This window comes from Phoca vitulina, unplaced genomic scaffold (genome assembly GCF_004348235.1).
Source record: "Phoca vitulina isolate PV1807 unplaced genomic scaffold, GSC_HSeal_1.0 scaffold6, whole genome shotgun sequence".
NCBI classification, from domain to species: domain Eukaryota; kingdom Metazoa; phylum Chordata; class Mammalia; order Carnivora; family Phocidae; genus Phoca; species Phoca vitulina.
This window is the reverse complement of record NW_022589709.1, coordinates 69,861,887-69,878,145: the sequence shown is the minus strand read 5'-3', so window position 1 is coordinate 69,878,145 and position 16,259 is coordinate 69,861,887. Positions and strand designations below refer to the sequence as shown.

At 42.0% G+C, this 16,259-nt stretch overlaps 1 protein-coding gene across 2 annotated transcripts in view; it reads left to right on the top strand.

The window, feature by feature from the left end:
* The window catches only part of SH3RF2 (SH3 domain containing ring finger 2), a 125,796-nt gene that overhangs the window by 54,011 nt on the left and 55,526 nt on the right, over positions 1–16,259 (top strand). For both annotated transcript variants that reach the window (XM_032404446.1, XM_032404447.1), the window contains exons 3-5: positions 251–520; positions 3,416–3,511; positions 9,872–10,195. In XM_032404446.1, coding sequence (XP_032260337.1) covers positions 251–520; positions 3,416–3,511; positions 9,872–10,195 — 690 coding nt within the window. The remainder of the gene's footprint in view (positions 1–250; positions 521–3,415; positions 3,512–9,871; positions 10,196–16,259) is intronic.

The window sequence follows — 16,259 nt, the reverse complement described above, 5'->3', positions numbered from 1 at the left end:
GAGTTCAGACCCCATATCTGCCATTTCCCAGCTGTGTCCCCTTAGGCAAGGTACTAACCTACTCTGTGCCTCAGTTGCCCTACTTAGAAAAGGGGGTAATAAGAATGTCTATCTCAAAGGTTAAAGAAGATGATCCACATCCAGCACTTTAGCACATGGGAAGTGCTCAGTAATCAGTTATTAATGTTATACCTTCTGTCCCCCTAGCCTGTAAACTAAGGACATATTTCATTGGTCTGTGCCGCTGTAGGTGCCTCGGGCGAAAGCCTTATACAACTACCGAGGGCAGAATCCTGGTGACCTGAGGTTTAATAAGGGAGATGTCATCCTTCTCCGGAGACAGCTGGATGAGAACTGGTACCAGGGGGAGATCAATGGAGTCAGTGGGATCTTCCCAGCCAGCTCCGTGGAAGTGATCAAGCAGCTGCCCCAGCCACCCCCACTCTGCCGAGCCCTCTACAACTTCGACCTACGACACAAAGACAAGAGTGAGAACCAGGACTGCCTGACCTTCCTCAAGGTAAGATTCTGGACAGCCATGGAGGTCATGGGTGACTACATAGAGACTGTGGCAGAACCTGGAGTTGTGTAATACTTGCTGATTTTAAAAATGTATACATATTTTCACATACATGTTTATATGTATGTATGTGTGCACATATATGTAATGTGTGTGTATACAATTCAAAACTAAATGAAGTTGCCAGAGAAATCTAATGAGAGTTTGATGAAAATCCTTAAACCTTTCCTATTGCAATTACAAAAATAAGTATTCACACATTCATTCATTCATTCATTCTGTAGTCACTTGTGAGCACCTCTCCTTTGCAGGCACTGGGGATGAGCATGAACAAGTCACAGTCCCTGCCCTCAGGCAGAGTAGTGGGAGAGAGATAAGTGGACAAAAATTTACAAATACATTTTGACAGTGTGCTGGGCAAAATACAGCTCTTACCTCTTTATGTATCTGTAAAGGCATTCTTGCTGACCAAGTTCTGAGCCCCTAATTCTATTCTTTACAACATTCTATTTTATTATAAACATTGTATTCAAAGCCCTCCCAAAACACAACAAGATAATTATACCTTTATATATAAATAACCTCTTACAAGACATATTTTCCAAGCACATTAATTACCCTAAGATTTTTTTGCCTCTTTTTTTTATCAGATAATTCCTCACCATGTGCAAGTAACAACACTTTTACTAAAGTCTAGACTACTTTAATTCTCTATTCAGTATTTATTATTCCTTAAACATTCAAATTCTCCCACAGAGGCCAAATCACACCACAGAGGGGTGATTTTCACTCTTTGCTGCTTATGATAAGTGCATCAAATACTAGAAGTGGCTCTGGTACAGTAGCTCAGGAAAGGTCTTTTATTTTGTAAAACATTTTTATTCCACCACTACCAGAAATGAGATTTATTTCAGATTGCCTCAAACTAGATAACATCACTGTCCTCCATATTTTGAAATATTGATCATTATTGTCTTGGCACCTCAGAGTGAGTCCCTTGAGGAAGGTCATTCTGTGGCCCAAACTGCAAAGCCTGTGCTTCAACGACACTTAGAGGAAGGGCAGTTTAATCCCACAGATATTTATTGAGTATTTACTTTTTGCCAGGCATTAAGCACTGAGCTCAGCGGACACCACTGGAGGAAGGCAGAGGTAGGAAGCATTGTCTGCATTTTTGTCCCTCTCGGGGAATTTGCAAAATTTGCAAAAACTCACTCCACCTGCTCGTTCATTCAATGAGCCCATCCATGTGCCAAGCTGCCCACTGGGGATAAAATGATGAATCATTGTCCCTACCTTCACAGAGCTGGCAGACTAGTGGAAGGAACAGACACATATGAATGGGAAATTATGACAAAGGAACCAGAAGAGAGGATTTGCTCCATTCTGGAAGCTATGGAAGGCTGCGACTACACTAGGAAATTTCATGGTCTTCCTAAACTCAAATTAAACCCAAGATCTTCCCTCCCAAAAGCTGCTCTTGTCCTAGTGCTTTCTATCTGAGTAGATTGTACAGTTTATTCACACATTCACTTATTCATGCATACAGACATTCATTGAGAAATATTTACTGAATGACTACTAAATGGGAACCACTGTATTGGGTGCTGGGGACACAGAAATGAACAGAGCAGAAAGAGGCCCTGAACACATGGAGTTTATAGTCTGATGGGGGTAGACAGGCATTAAAGAAATCATAACCTATAAATGTGTCATTGTAAATTGTGATGGGGTAGAGAAAGCTAAGAAAAGGTATAATGCAATAATGAACTTAGATTTGGATTCATCTAAATTCCTGAGAGGCATGGATCAGAAGGTCAGAGCGATCAGTAGATGGATATTCAGATTTGGACTGATGAACAGGTATGGAAGTGGAAAGGCATTCCTGATAAGGTGAAAAATCAGTGTGTCCTCTATGACTTCTTTTATATGAAATATAAGGATGGGCAGAATGAATGTATACATATACATATGCTAGGAGTCAGAACAGTGGTTACTTCTTGCTAGATGATGGGAAAGGGCACAAAGGAGCCTTGTGGGTGCTGAAAATGTTCTCTATCTCTTCATCTGGATGGGGGTTTCATGGAAATAGTTAGTGTTAACATTCATCAAGCTTTACATCCAAACTTTATGAACTTCATTGTATGTGTGTTTGTTTTCAGCAAGTTTTTAAGAATCATTGTGTGTGTTTGTGTATGTATATATATGTTTTATCTTCATAGAGAAGAATCTGGGGGGAAATGTGCTAACAGGGATGTTAACAATGGTTATATCTATATTGTAGTAGAGTTAGGTTTTTTTACTGTATTTCCTAATGTTTCTACAAATCTACATATAACCTTTTATAATAAGAAAATTTTGAATAAAAAGCCACCTTATATCTGATCCATTAAAAATTGAATAAGGGTGCCTGGCTGGCTCAGTCGGTGGAGCATGCGACTCTTGATCTCGGGGTTGTGAGCCCAAGCCCCAAATGGATGTAGAGATTACTAAAAATAAAAAAAAAATTTTAAAGTTGAATAGGTTCTGAAAAATCTTCAAAATTAGAATGAAATTTATTCTTCCTTTTGCTAAGCTAGAAATCTCTCTCCCTATGGCTCCCATACTGATTTCTCCATCAGATTAATATAAACTAAAGCCCAGATTCTGCTGCTGATTGAAAATTTGGAATTTTCAATTGGATTCCACTGGTCCTCCAAATTATTTCTACTCCTCTTGCCATCTTGGTGGCCCAAATGCTGCCCTTTATAGAGGAAGATTTTATAACTAAATTATGAAAGAGTTAACATTTCTTGCACTTTACACCATCTGGGATTCCACACTGATCTCCACTGAAAGCTTTCACCACCTGAAAACCAAGAGCAAATGGTGACCTTGAGACTTTGTCTCTTTCAGGATGATATCATCACGGTGATCAGCCGAGTGGATGAGAATTGGGCAGAAGGCAAGTTAGGGGATCAAGTAGGCATCTTCCCGATCCTGTTTGTAGAGGTACGTGAGTATCAAGTCTCCATCAAGTGCATGCTCACTCCAAAATACACACGTGCCACAGGGATGCCTGAGAAAAATACCTTTTTGATAAGAGCCTTATTTCAAAAATTAACTAAGGTCTCCAAAGAAAAGATGCCAGAAGATAACACCCAGTTCTGGTAAGAGTGTGGGGAAATGGGCCTTTTTATTCTGCCGATGAGAGTGTAAATTTTGCAATTTCTCATGCCCAAACTCAAATAAACCCGTATCAATAACATTAAAAACCTCCATCTCCTTTGATTCAGCAGTTCCACATCTGAGAGTTTATTGTAGAGAAAAATTCAAACAAGTATGCAAAGATATATGTACAGAGTGTTCACCAAAGCCTTGTGTGTAATGGTGAAAAACCAGAAATAATCTAAATATCCGACAATAAGAATTTCATTTTTAAAAATTAGGGTGATGAAAAAATATATACCCATTAAAATTTATGTTAAAGAAAAGTAGTCAATATCATTGAGTATTTGGTATTATGGAAAAAGGTTTATGATTTCTTTGTAAATAAAATAAAGTTTAATGGGTATAGAGTATTGGATTAGGAGGTCAGAAAGTCCTGAAGATCTGTTTCACAACAATATGAATATACTCAACACTACTGAATCATATACTTTAAAATGGTTATTAGGGTAAATTTATGTCATGTGTTTTTACCACAATAAATAAATGGAACTGTACGAAACTAGACTTATAAATATGTGTGTGTGTATATAAATGGATAGAGGACTGGAAGGATATGTACAAAAATATTAACAGTGGTGATCACCAGATAGTGAAATTCTAGATAATTTTCATTTTCTTCTGCAACTTGTATTTTATAAATCTTCAGAAATGAGCATATTGATATATTCCTTCTCAGTTTTTTTAAGCTACTTTAAAAAGAAAACAAAGGAAGACCACATGCTAGACTATGTCTACCTACTTCTCAAATGTAATACTATAACCTGGAGTTCCTAACCTCATTATCCTCGAGCCTCACCCTAGCTTGAGGCAAGTCATTACAAATTTAAAAGAGAGGTTCCATTGTTTAACTGCATTAATTGGATGCTTACCAGGCATAAAGCATTAAAAGTGAGCAGTGGGGAGCTACGAATACAGTAAAAGGCACGCTTTCCACCCTTTAGGAAGGTAGGGTGAAAACAGACAGAGGCATAGTTGGAGATATAGGGACCAATTCTTTCATTCTTAAGAGCCAAAACAGGTTCTGAAGCAAATGGTGTGCCCAGAACACCATTCCAGCTTGCAAGGTTCTCCATAGCTCTTCCCACTCAATCAATGTTGATGGGATGAAAAATGGAAGGGAAGGAAAGAGGATGAATCCCGAGAGGCTGGTGTCCTTACAATCTCTAGTAAACAATATTCTAATTATCAGTGCTTTTTCTCTTGCTGAGGCCCCTTTGAGGCACACATACCCAATTCTCTTTACCTGTTCAAATCTCACTCAGGTTACAAGGCTCAACTAGAAACCTGCTTCTTCCATAAAATTTCACCTCTCGGTGACCACTCAGTTATCTCTGCCTTCTCTAAACACCTGATGGCTGTGTGCTTATACCGCACAGGCCAGACTAATACAGAACAGGTACTCTGCAAAAAAAATTAGCTTAGCGAGTGAACGAAGAGACAAAATTTAGAAAACAAACCATTCAGTGTGACCCTGTCCTATATATGTATATTCAGTCATTCAACTAATTTTACATTGCATACCTGCTAAGTCAGGTCCTAGGCTAAGGTCTAAAGATACAGAGAGATGTGGGTCCCTACTTTCAGGGATTGTAAAGTCAGACATTAATCAAGTAATTCTAAGTGTAATGAATGATGCAAAGAGTGAAGGAGAGGGAACTAAGTGGGGGAGGGAGGGAATGATGTGCAACTTCTGTGGGAAGGGGGTCAGCAAATGCCTTTTAAGCAAAGATCAGACAGATGATTAGGAGCTATGTAGGTGAGCATGGAGGGAAGCGTGCTTTAGGGAATGAAGGTAACATGTGCAAAAGTCCTACGGGATGAGGAAGTGTAGGGAACCCAAAGGTCCAAAAGAATCCTAGAGATGGAGCTTAGAGAGTAAGAGAATGACACGAGGCAGCCAGGGAAGTAAGTGGGAGACAGATCACAGAGGGCTTTATAAATCATCCTGTATGAGTCAGGATGAGCTCAGTTATGCTATGGTAATAAACAGCCCCAAACTGTCAATGGCTCAATAAAGATAAACTTTCTTCTCACCCACATTACATGTTCGGCACAGGACCATGAGAGGCTCTGCTCACAGAGTCACTCCAGAACCCACACTGAGGTTGAGCCATCTTGTAGTTGCCATCTGGAACACATGGACTTCCCCAGTTTTCACGGCAAGGGAGGAGTAAGGAAGAATGAGTTGTACATCAGTAAATGCCTCAGCTCAGAAGTTACACTTGTTACTCCACTCATCGCCTGAACCAGTCCCCTAGCTCCACCTGTCTTCAAGGCAGCTGAGAAGTACAGGGGAGTACAAGGACTGTCGAGTAAATATCGTGGTCTCTGCCGTATCATAAAAAGTTTGGACTTGATCCAGAAGTCAGTAGACACCATCGAAAGATTTTAAGAGACTCAGTAACTCCATCAGACCTGGGTTTATTAAAGACTGCTCTTCTGGCTACAATGGGAAGAATAATTTGAAGAGGAAAAAGCAGAAATACCAATTAGGAGGCCAGTGCACCCATGGCTCAGTTACAAGATGACAGTGGGTTGGACCAGGAGATTGGAAACAAGTGGACAGATTCAAACACCATTTAGGAGGTAGATCCACAGGACTTAGAGGTTGATGGAAGTGAGGAACAGGGCAGAAGAAGTGGTCAAGAATGCATGCCTCACTTTCTGCTTTATGTGCCTAGGTTAGTGGTGGAGGCATTTGCTGGGTCAAGCAACATCTGCTAAAGAGGAACAGTTAATAGTGATGGGGAGACAGTGGTTAAGTCTCCAAGGACAGAGATCAGCTACAGTTAATACCTAGCTGAATACATAGGAGGTGGTTCAGTTTTTGCATTTTAGAGTTTGCACGGTCCCCTGCGTTATTTCAAGAAGCTTCTCCATAGCTCTGAGGGGGAAAGGACCATTGATTTTATTACCCATCTCTGATACCCTTTTTTCCAAAACTTCTACATTTAATGATTATTCATTTGGACACTCTCCCCACCACTTCACCTCTAAAATTAGTGATTACAAGAACCCTCAAGATTATCATCAAACTAGCCATTGCTTCATTTGTTCTCCTAATTGCTAGGAGGGGAAAAAGATAATCAAGTGGTTGCTGTAATCTGGGAACCTGATTTTCAAAAATTACTTGAAATCTAAATTGAGCTTTTTAAAGCAGTACTTAAATTTTGACTCCAGTCATTTCATTAAGACTAGCACTTGCTGAGAACTCTTTAAATAAGTTTTGAATTACCAGTGCCATGCAAAGCAATTGGAAAGAAGGAAAGCTTTCTTGTAAGAGTGATGTGGGTTTTTGTTGTGGTTTTCTTTTCTGCATAAACAGGATTTTTCTTGTTAATGTATCATTTGATTTATTGAATAGCACCTGGATAAAAAGGTGGTAAAACAAATACTGAGCTTATACCCATTCCTGTCAGGACTTCTCCAATGAGGCCTGCCTGGGTTATGTGAACCTTGCTCAGCCCAATGAACCTCAAGGATATTGTTTCAAATGAGTGGGTATAAATTTAAGAGCTGTGTAATCCTCCCCCAACTGAGCTATTAATCATGTTGGCAGAGCACAGGGCAGACCAAGAGTCACACAGAGCCCTTTGTCAATGTTGCTTATGAAAACACTGGTGTTGCTCACCTGGGGACAGAACAATTAGGTAGAGACAAAAAAAAAAAAAATCAACCTATTTCGTTGTAGCTGTGAATGACCGTAAAGAACTCTACTCATTCAACTCAAAGAATATATATTGTCCTCTTACTGGGTGAACAATGGAGGGATCAGTGCGCTGGGGAACTTAAAACATTGTCCCTAGTCCAGACTGCCATCAGAGTTTGCCTAGACAATTTCTGGAACTTCCTAGCTGGTCTCCCTACTTCTGGGCTGGCACTTCTGAATAACAGCCAGAATGAGCTTTTATGTGTTTCTTTTTATTTGCATACAGTAAAATTTACTCTTTTTGGTGTCCACTTCTATACATTTTGGTAAATGCATACACTCCCATCAAAATGGAATAGTTCCAACACCCCCACCACCACCAAAATACAACAGCATGCTGACTCTGTTGTCAGCCCCTTCCCTGATTCCCAACTGTTGGCAACCGCTGATCTGGTTTCTGCTCCTATAATTTTCCTTTTCCAGAATGTCCTATCAATGGAATCATACAGAATGTAGCCTTTGAGTCTGGCTTCTTTCACTTAGCACAAAGCATTTTGGACTCACCCATGTTGTTGTGTGGGTCTGTAGTTTGTCCGTTTATATTGATGAGCCGTATTCCACTGTATGGATGTGCCAGAGTTTGTTTGTCCATGCACCAGTTGAAAGACAATGCAGTCATTTCCAGTTGTTAGCAACTATGAGTAAAGTACTATAAACATTTGCATACCGATTTTTGAGTGGGCATAAGTTTTCCTGTCTCTTCAATAATTACGTAGGAGTGGGATGACTGGGTCAGATGCTAAGTATGGGTTTAACTTGGTAAGAAACTGCCAAACCGTAGCATGAGCTTTTAAAAACATAAATCAGATCGTGTCACTCCTCAACCTAATGCTGCCAGAGGCTTCCTATTACACTTTGAATAAACTTGAGCCTCCCAGGACTTTTGGGACCCAGCCCCTGCCTGTCTCTGTGGTCTCTTTACTACCTGCTCCTCACTCTCTCTGGTCCAGCTTCTGTTTCTTTCTTGACTTTTTCTCAGACTGTTTTTCCCTCTTTAGGATCTTCCCACTAGGTTATGATCCCTCTGTTTGGAATATTCTTACCCCATCTTCACATGGCTGGCTCCTTCTTGTCATCTGTGTCTTGGTTAAATGTCACCTTCTCAGTGGGATTTCCTTGACCTCCCCCCCAAAGTAGGCACCTCCCCCTGCCACTCTCTATCATGTCAAAGAACTTATTTCTATCTGATATTTTCTTGTTCTGTTGTCTGTTTACTGGCTGTGCCATTTATAAATCACCCCTTCTGGGCCACAGCTCTCTCATCTTTAAAGTAGACATAATAACGCCACTTCCCCTACCTGATGATTTTCTTTTTCACAGTAATAAGCTTCTTGGGGTAGGAACTACCTCCTCTTTAAAATTTTCTATATTGGCTATTTTAATCATTTGCACACTGTCATAAAAAGTTCTTAAATGGGCAAACTCCCTTTTACCTTTATAGTTGAATCTCTACATTAGAATGAGACGTGGCTTGGGAGGGCAACTTTGTCAGCATATCTCAGCCTTCCGAAGGAACTGAACTCAAAATATAGCACAGTCAGTGGTTGTGCTAGAGCTAGAACTAGATTGCAAGAGCTGGCTTTTACATTTTCAGGAATTTTGCTAGCTAGTTGTAAACCATTGGTATATATTTATACCATTGAAATTACTAAACTCTACAAAACAGGGCATGCTCTTTTTTTTCTCTTCTCTCCTCTCCTCTCCTCTCTCCTCTCCTCTCCTCTCTTCTCTTCTCTTCTCTTGATTTACCAGCATATCACAGACTAAGAGGTATGGAATAAGAAAGAATGGTGGGGAGATGAAAGTGTTTAAAGGAAGTAGTAAAAGATGGTCTTAGCATAAAGATTCAAAGTTCTGAATGGATTTACATTCTGGTGCAGTTGCTTCTCAGATGTATAAACCTGAGCAACTTCATGCACACATGATTGCACAAACACTCACTGAGCACCCCCTGTGGGATATGGCAGAGATGGACATGTGTGAGCTCACTGCCCTCAGGTAGCTGCCAGTCCGGGGTGGGGGTGGGGGAACAAAAGGGAAATGATTGCAGTGTGGTGTGTAAAGTGCCACAGTGGGAGAGCACAGGGGCTGCAGCCCACCCAGGTGCATTCAGGAGTGGCTAAAAGAGGAAAAGGGTAGGGGTGTGCCTGGGAGAAATGGGTGAAGGAAGACTGCTCCCAATCGGGGAAGAGTATCATGGCTTATTTTTAACCCCTGTGGCCCGCAGTGAAGAATAAGAGCAGTACCTACTTTGCAAGAGAGTTGTCAGAGTATACTGATAGAGCAAAGTAGCTGGGACGTATTGCTAAAAGGTGGAATTTGACCAAAGATGATGGTAGCATCTGAATTGGTGTCAGACTAACCTGGGTAGGACTTAGCTGCTCACACTAGATCAGGAAGACTAGCTTCTCATGGACCTTCTGTGTTTTCAGCCAAACCTCACTGCAAGACACCTTCTAGAGAAGAACAAAGGCCGGCAGTCAGCCTGCACGAAGAGCCTGTCACTGGTGCCCTCATCCTCCCAAGGCAAAGCAACCAACACGCCCACCCTGCGAAGGGGCCCTGGGCCCAGGAGGAAGGAGCCTGGCCAGTTCTCCATCACAACAGCCTTGAACACTCTCAACAGGATGGTCCATTCTCCCTCAGGGCGCCATATGGTGGAGATCAGCACCCCAGTGCTCATCAGCTCCAGCAACCCCTCTGTGATCACCCAGCACATGGAGAAAGCAGATGTTCCTCCCAGCTCTGTGGGGCAGGTAGGAAACAGACCGCTGGGATAAGGGTACCTTGGTATTAGGCAGGTCATACACACCACGTCACAAGCAATATTGGATATCTGGTACTTGCTGAGCATCCATAATGCATTCATAGTAACTACTGCTGTGTGTATTATGTGTCAGAGCTGTAGACACATGATCTCATGTTGTCCTTGAAACAGCCTCTTGAGTTAGGTATTATTACTGTTATCCCCATTTCACAGGTGAGAAAACTGAGGCCAAGAAGAGTTAAACAAGTTGCCAGATCCTCACAGATACTTTGCTTTCCCATGCCAAAAGCCATGACATGGTTCCTGTCCCTTAAAGAACTTCCCTCCAAATATGGCACCCATTTTCCAGAGTGGGTTTTGGCATCACGATTAGAGCTTCACTTTCCTGTCCTGTGGCATCATGTGGAAAGGAAGGAAAAGAGAAAAAGGGAAACTGTGGGTACTAGCTGTTTTCAGGACTGGCTCCGTAATCTGCAGTGAAAAGTGAAATAAAATAATACATGCAAAGTGGTTAGCACGATGCCTGGCACATAACTGAACACCCGTGAGCACTGGCTCTTAGTACTGTTATTATTAAGCCCGGACACTGAATTGCCAACTGCAGGGAGATAAGCCAAGGGGCGACTGTGGCAATCCAGAAGCAGAAGTACTTCTAACAGCATGTGGCTATTTAGGTTGAAGGGTACTTTGAAAGATGAAGGACTGGAGGTATGAGGCAAAGTAATTAAGAACAACTGCATGTTGGGGATTCTGTTGAAAACACTCTTTGGAACCATACAGGTGGCAACTTGAAAGGACAAACTTCAACTTGCACTGATGTATTTTTTTTGAAGCTGTAAATCTTGTTTTAAAACATGAATCTCTACCTTGGGATTAAAGGACTTAATTGGACTCTAATCCCTCTTTAACAAGACAAGGAGGAGGAGAAAGTCAAGGGCTTCTCAAAGACCCGTGTGCTGGTCTGAAACGAAAACAATCTCCATCTACGACATTTTGTATCTTACACCACTGTCTGGATCTCTAAGAGGCTGACTGCTCATGTCCTTCAGCCCACCACCTGCACAACATACACTCACACACACACACAAATACATCTTCCCCTCCACGTACTCTCTCCTTACATAAAGAACCATAAAGTTCCCTTCCTACACACACATTCCAAATGCTTTTTTACAAGTACGTACACGCTTTTGCCCAAAATTCTCACTCCACCACACACACACACACACTCTCTCTCTCTCTCTCTCTCTAAAATGAGGGGCCTAGTGATTTACAACTAAGCCAAAGACTAACTGAATTTTTCTGAAGCCATTTTTTTATAGAGAGAGATAGATATAGAAAGTACAGCCCACACTCAGTGGATATAAGCAAGCTCACTCAGCTGTAAGTTGGTTTCCCAAAAGATTTAGCCAAGAGTCACTTTTCATGTGCCTTTATAATTCTTCTTTCCAGTCATTTACCTCTCCTGGAGGCTGGACCAGAGTAGAGAATCCCAGTAGGATTTAAAATAAATAGTATCCCCCCCCAAAAAATTTTTTTAATAAAATAAATAAATAAATAATGTTTCTTCCTAGTTTTCACAGATGGTGAGAATTCCAAAGTAGGGCATTTGCATATCCTATTCCCAGGGAACCTATGCACAGTGTTGATAGTCTTTCTCGATTCAGATGGCTGTGGATTATAAGTATTTCTACATGTTTGCCCAGGTGTTGTAAAAAACATTAAGGCTTCACTTATAAGCTACATCTAAAAAAAGTAAAAAATTGAGCAAATGACAAGTTCTTTTGCTTCCTTTTTTCTCTAACATCCTTTCAAGCTTCCCTTACCTTCCCCATCCCACCACCCTGCACAGTGCCTAGTCCTAGTAGGCACTCCAAATCAAGGAATCAAGACTTTTGACTTAAACATCTAGGCAGATGGTGGTGACATATACTCAGGGAAAACTGGAGGAGGAATAGTTTCCTGTAGAAAGCTCACACAGGTCAGCGTAACTCTTTCAACCAATAAACGTCTGTTGGGTGCTTACAGCATGCTAGCGACCATAATGAGTGCTGGGGATTCTACTACCAATACAACAAGAACAGCAGCAATAACCTTGAACACTTACTGAGACTAGTATGATTGATGATAGAGAAATAGATAGGATGATATCCTCTGATAGCAAAGTCTTTATTCGCTGCTGGTCTCCTAAATCCTGCCCTCTATCCCAAAAGATGGTAAGAGCCTTTGTAGGGGAGGTATTATCACCACTTTATAGCAAGGTAATTAAGGTCCCCCCAAAATAATATGGTCATAGTTCATGTAATTAGTAAACAGTGAGAGTTTGGATTAACCCTAGAATTGTCTGATTCTCGAACATACACTCTTGTCACTGCACTGTGCCATCAACAGAGACGTCATCAGGCAACGCTATTAGGATGTCAGTGTAGTTCATCTTGGATGTCTGTAGCCCCCCTCCTCTCAGACTCTTCACCAGACTCCCTTTAGACTCCCAGGCCCTCCAGCACTGTCTTCCCTGGCCACCCCATTCTCCAGTAAAGAATTTGTCCTAAGTCTTTTACACCTAAAGGTTTTCATTTACTATCACTTTGTTCCTTTATGAACTATCAGCTGTGTCCAACCATCGCATATGCTGCTGAAGTCACCACGAGTAAGCTCTTGTCATCAAGGAACTCCCAATCTAGCAGGGACACAAAAAAATGACTGACTGCAGTGGAGTTAGGGCTTCCTAACATGGGACTAGGGCCTGCTGGTACCCACATTGACTCTAGCAGGACAGAGACTCAGAGTGTAACGACAGACCTATAGACTGAGAAAGCTATTGCTTTTCCAATTTTCCCCAAGCCCCTGGATGATATTAGGAAGGTCCCAGTTTGGTGCTGGTGCTTGCTAATAATCAGCCTCTGGAAGGAGGAAAGAGCAAGGCCTGAGGGCCAGGGCTTGAGGCAAGCTATTGCCCATCTCTGAACTGAATAACACTGAACATTTTTATCATATTGTCTGATGGGTTATCTTCCATGTATGATAAGTGATACCCGTTTTATGTTCACAGAAGTGTATGAAAAGAGAGGCCAGAGCAAGGAATTTTGTTTTCCTGTTGTTGTTGTGTCTTCTCATCTGTGGGAAACCACCTGACACATTTGGCTAGAATGTCAGGAAATGACCTCAAGGATGAACTTTGCACTAAATACAACTGTACTTGAAAACAATTCAGGATTAGACCTGAAGAGGCTGAGTAGGTTCTCTGGGAAACTGTGGTGGAGGAGGTTAAGCAGGAGGACTGGAACCCATGGAGTTGGCCTTTGGGAGAGTTCTGAAGATGATCTCTAGGTCTGCACTGAGAAGGGATGCCTTAGAAGGAGAAAGTCAACTGCACGGGACACAAGTTAGAAAAAAATCCTTCAGCAGTGGAAGTCACAATTGCCAGGCCCACCCTAAAGATTCTGAAATTCACTTGTTTACAATGTGGAGGCTGCTTGCCCCATTTCTCCCGCATTCACAGAACAATGAGGCATTCTTGTTTTCTCTAACACCGGGCTTCCTAAGAGGTTCTGGTCCCTCAGTATACCCCCCATTCCTCCCCTCCCCCACCACTACTTGTCCCCCAACCCCCCTCCTTCAGCCTGCCCCTCTTCCTGTACCACAGGTCCAGGTTAGTGGAACTGCTGGATAACTAGAAAGCCTGTCATCATTCCAGAGTTTTCTCCTTCCCTCACCTCTTACATCCAGTTAGTCAGCAAGCTCATTTTGCCCCCTGAATAGTTTTATAGCTTCTGTCCATTCCATCCCAGTGTCTTTGTTTGGGTCCTCATCTCTTGCCTAGACCATTGTTTCAGCCTCCTCCCTGGTCTCCCAGAGCTCAGACTCAATCACCACACCTCACCCCACCCACCCCTTCACCCCCGCCCATTCTTCCAATCATGGCCTCTATCACAACTTCTTGAAAACCCAAATCCATTTCAGCTGCTTTTCTTGCCCAAACTGCCAGTCATTCCCTACAGATCACAGAAGAAGTAATACCTGCTGTTTATTGAGTGGCCACTGAAAGTCAGAAACCATAATGATGATTTGCAGACATTCTGACTATCGTCACAACTGTTCAGGATAGTGCTTGTATGCCCATTTTACCAACTAGGAAAACCCAGGGACAGAAAGATTAGGTAACTTGCCTGAAGTCTCGCAGTGAGAAACAGAGCCAGGATTTGAGGGCAGACCTGTGCTCTCTCCCCTAAATAAGTTAAGGCATTCTAGACCCTCCATGATCTGGCTACAGTCCCCCCTCCAGCACTCCCAGATCCCCATACCCACTACACACACACACACCCGCATGAAAATGTATGCATGTGCGTGCACATATACACACACAAGTGTGCACACACAAAAGTTGCAGTGATTTACTTGATATTTTTAAGCACAATATGTATATACTAGGCCACCTCTCTGCTTTTTGTCCTTGTACCCGGCATAGTGCCTGCATTATTATGGGCAATGAACAAATGTTTGATGATTAAATTAAAGGCTATTTCTCTTGGAATTTATTTTTGGTGCATTCACCTGTCACAATCATATCCACATACCAAAGGCCCATATGCATACCATTTCTTCAAGGAACTTCTTGCCAGTTCTCCCGGCAGAATTAATATCTCCCCCTGTGTTCACAGCATATTGTTTATACTAGAGTTATAACATTCTTCTTTGCACTATCAATACCGCACATATATCTTATCACCATGCTCACCAAGATTGAATACTTCTTAAGGGCGGGGATGGTGTTTTGTTCATTTATGTTACTGCTGACTTTCCAAAACCCCAGTAAAGATTTCTAATAACACTTTTTGCCTCAAGAATTAAAAACAAAGTCAGAGACGTCTGACTTTTTAAAATAATTACCAATCCCTATCCCTTCTTCTGATTACCCAGAAAACAGAAGAGATAAGACAGAGAGGAAAATGGCAGGTCACAGAAGTCAGGGTAGGAATGATTCCCTCCCCCATGCCTCCTCCGTCCCATCCCAGGATGATAATGACAAGTCCAAGCATCCTTCCTGGGCTCCTGGGAAGATGAGCTGTCACAGACCTTGGGGAATTCTGAAGTCTGTAAGGCCGACTTTCCTTTCAATCCTATATTTGAATCCTGTCTGAATAAAGTAACTTTTATGAGCTTGAACTATAAGTCCAGATCCTTTCCCTTTCTCTCTTTCATGGGAGTTTCTCAGACTGATTTTATGGTACTCAGGACTGCCATGAGAGATGGTTTTTACTTAGTATTAAGATAATTTTTTTCCTGGGCACCTGGGTGGCTCAGTTGGGTTGAGTGCCTTCGGCTTAGGCCATGATCCCAGGGTCCTGGGATCGAGCCCCACGTCAGGCTCCCTGCTCAGCGGGGAGTCTGCTTCTCCTTCTCCCCCCTGCTCGTGCTTTCTCTCTCACTATCTCTCTCTCTCTCTCTCAAATAAATAAATAATATCTTTAAGAAAAAAAAAAGTTGGGGCACCTGAGTGGCTCAGTAGTTAAGCGTCTGCCTTCGGCTCAGGTCATGATCCGGGGGTCCTGGGATCGAGTCCTGCATGGGGCTCCCTGCTCAGCGGGAGGCCTGCTTCTCCCTCTCCCACTCCCCCTGCTTGTGTTCCCTCTCTTGCTGTCTCTCTCTCTGTCAAATAAATAAATAAAATCTTTTTTTAAAAGGTTAATTTCTTTCTTTAGAAACAGTCTCAGTACTAATTTATGCTTAAGATTCTAGCTAACCCTCCTTCTAAGGTAATTTACAGAAATAGATTTATCCTGTGCTTATAGTCTTATGTTAATATCTCCCAATATAAATTTTCCATCTTTCCAGTTTTCACTCAGCAAATCCCTCCTCATAAATGAAGTTATCAAAGCACTCTTGAACTGACTGGGGTGATCCCAGAGAGTTGTGGCTAGAAAAGTGGGAAGGCTCCATCCAGTGGCTAGCTGTCCGCTCAAACCGTTTTGTCCCATGTCATCATCATCTGCCCCAAAGTGCCTTCTGTGGAGCCTACTAGGTGTTTGAAATATGTTTGTTAAATTTTTAAG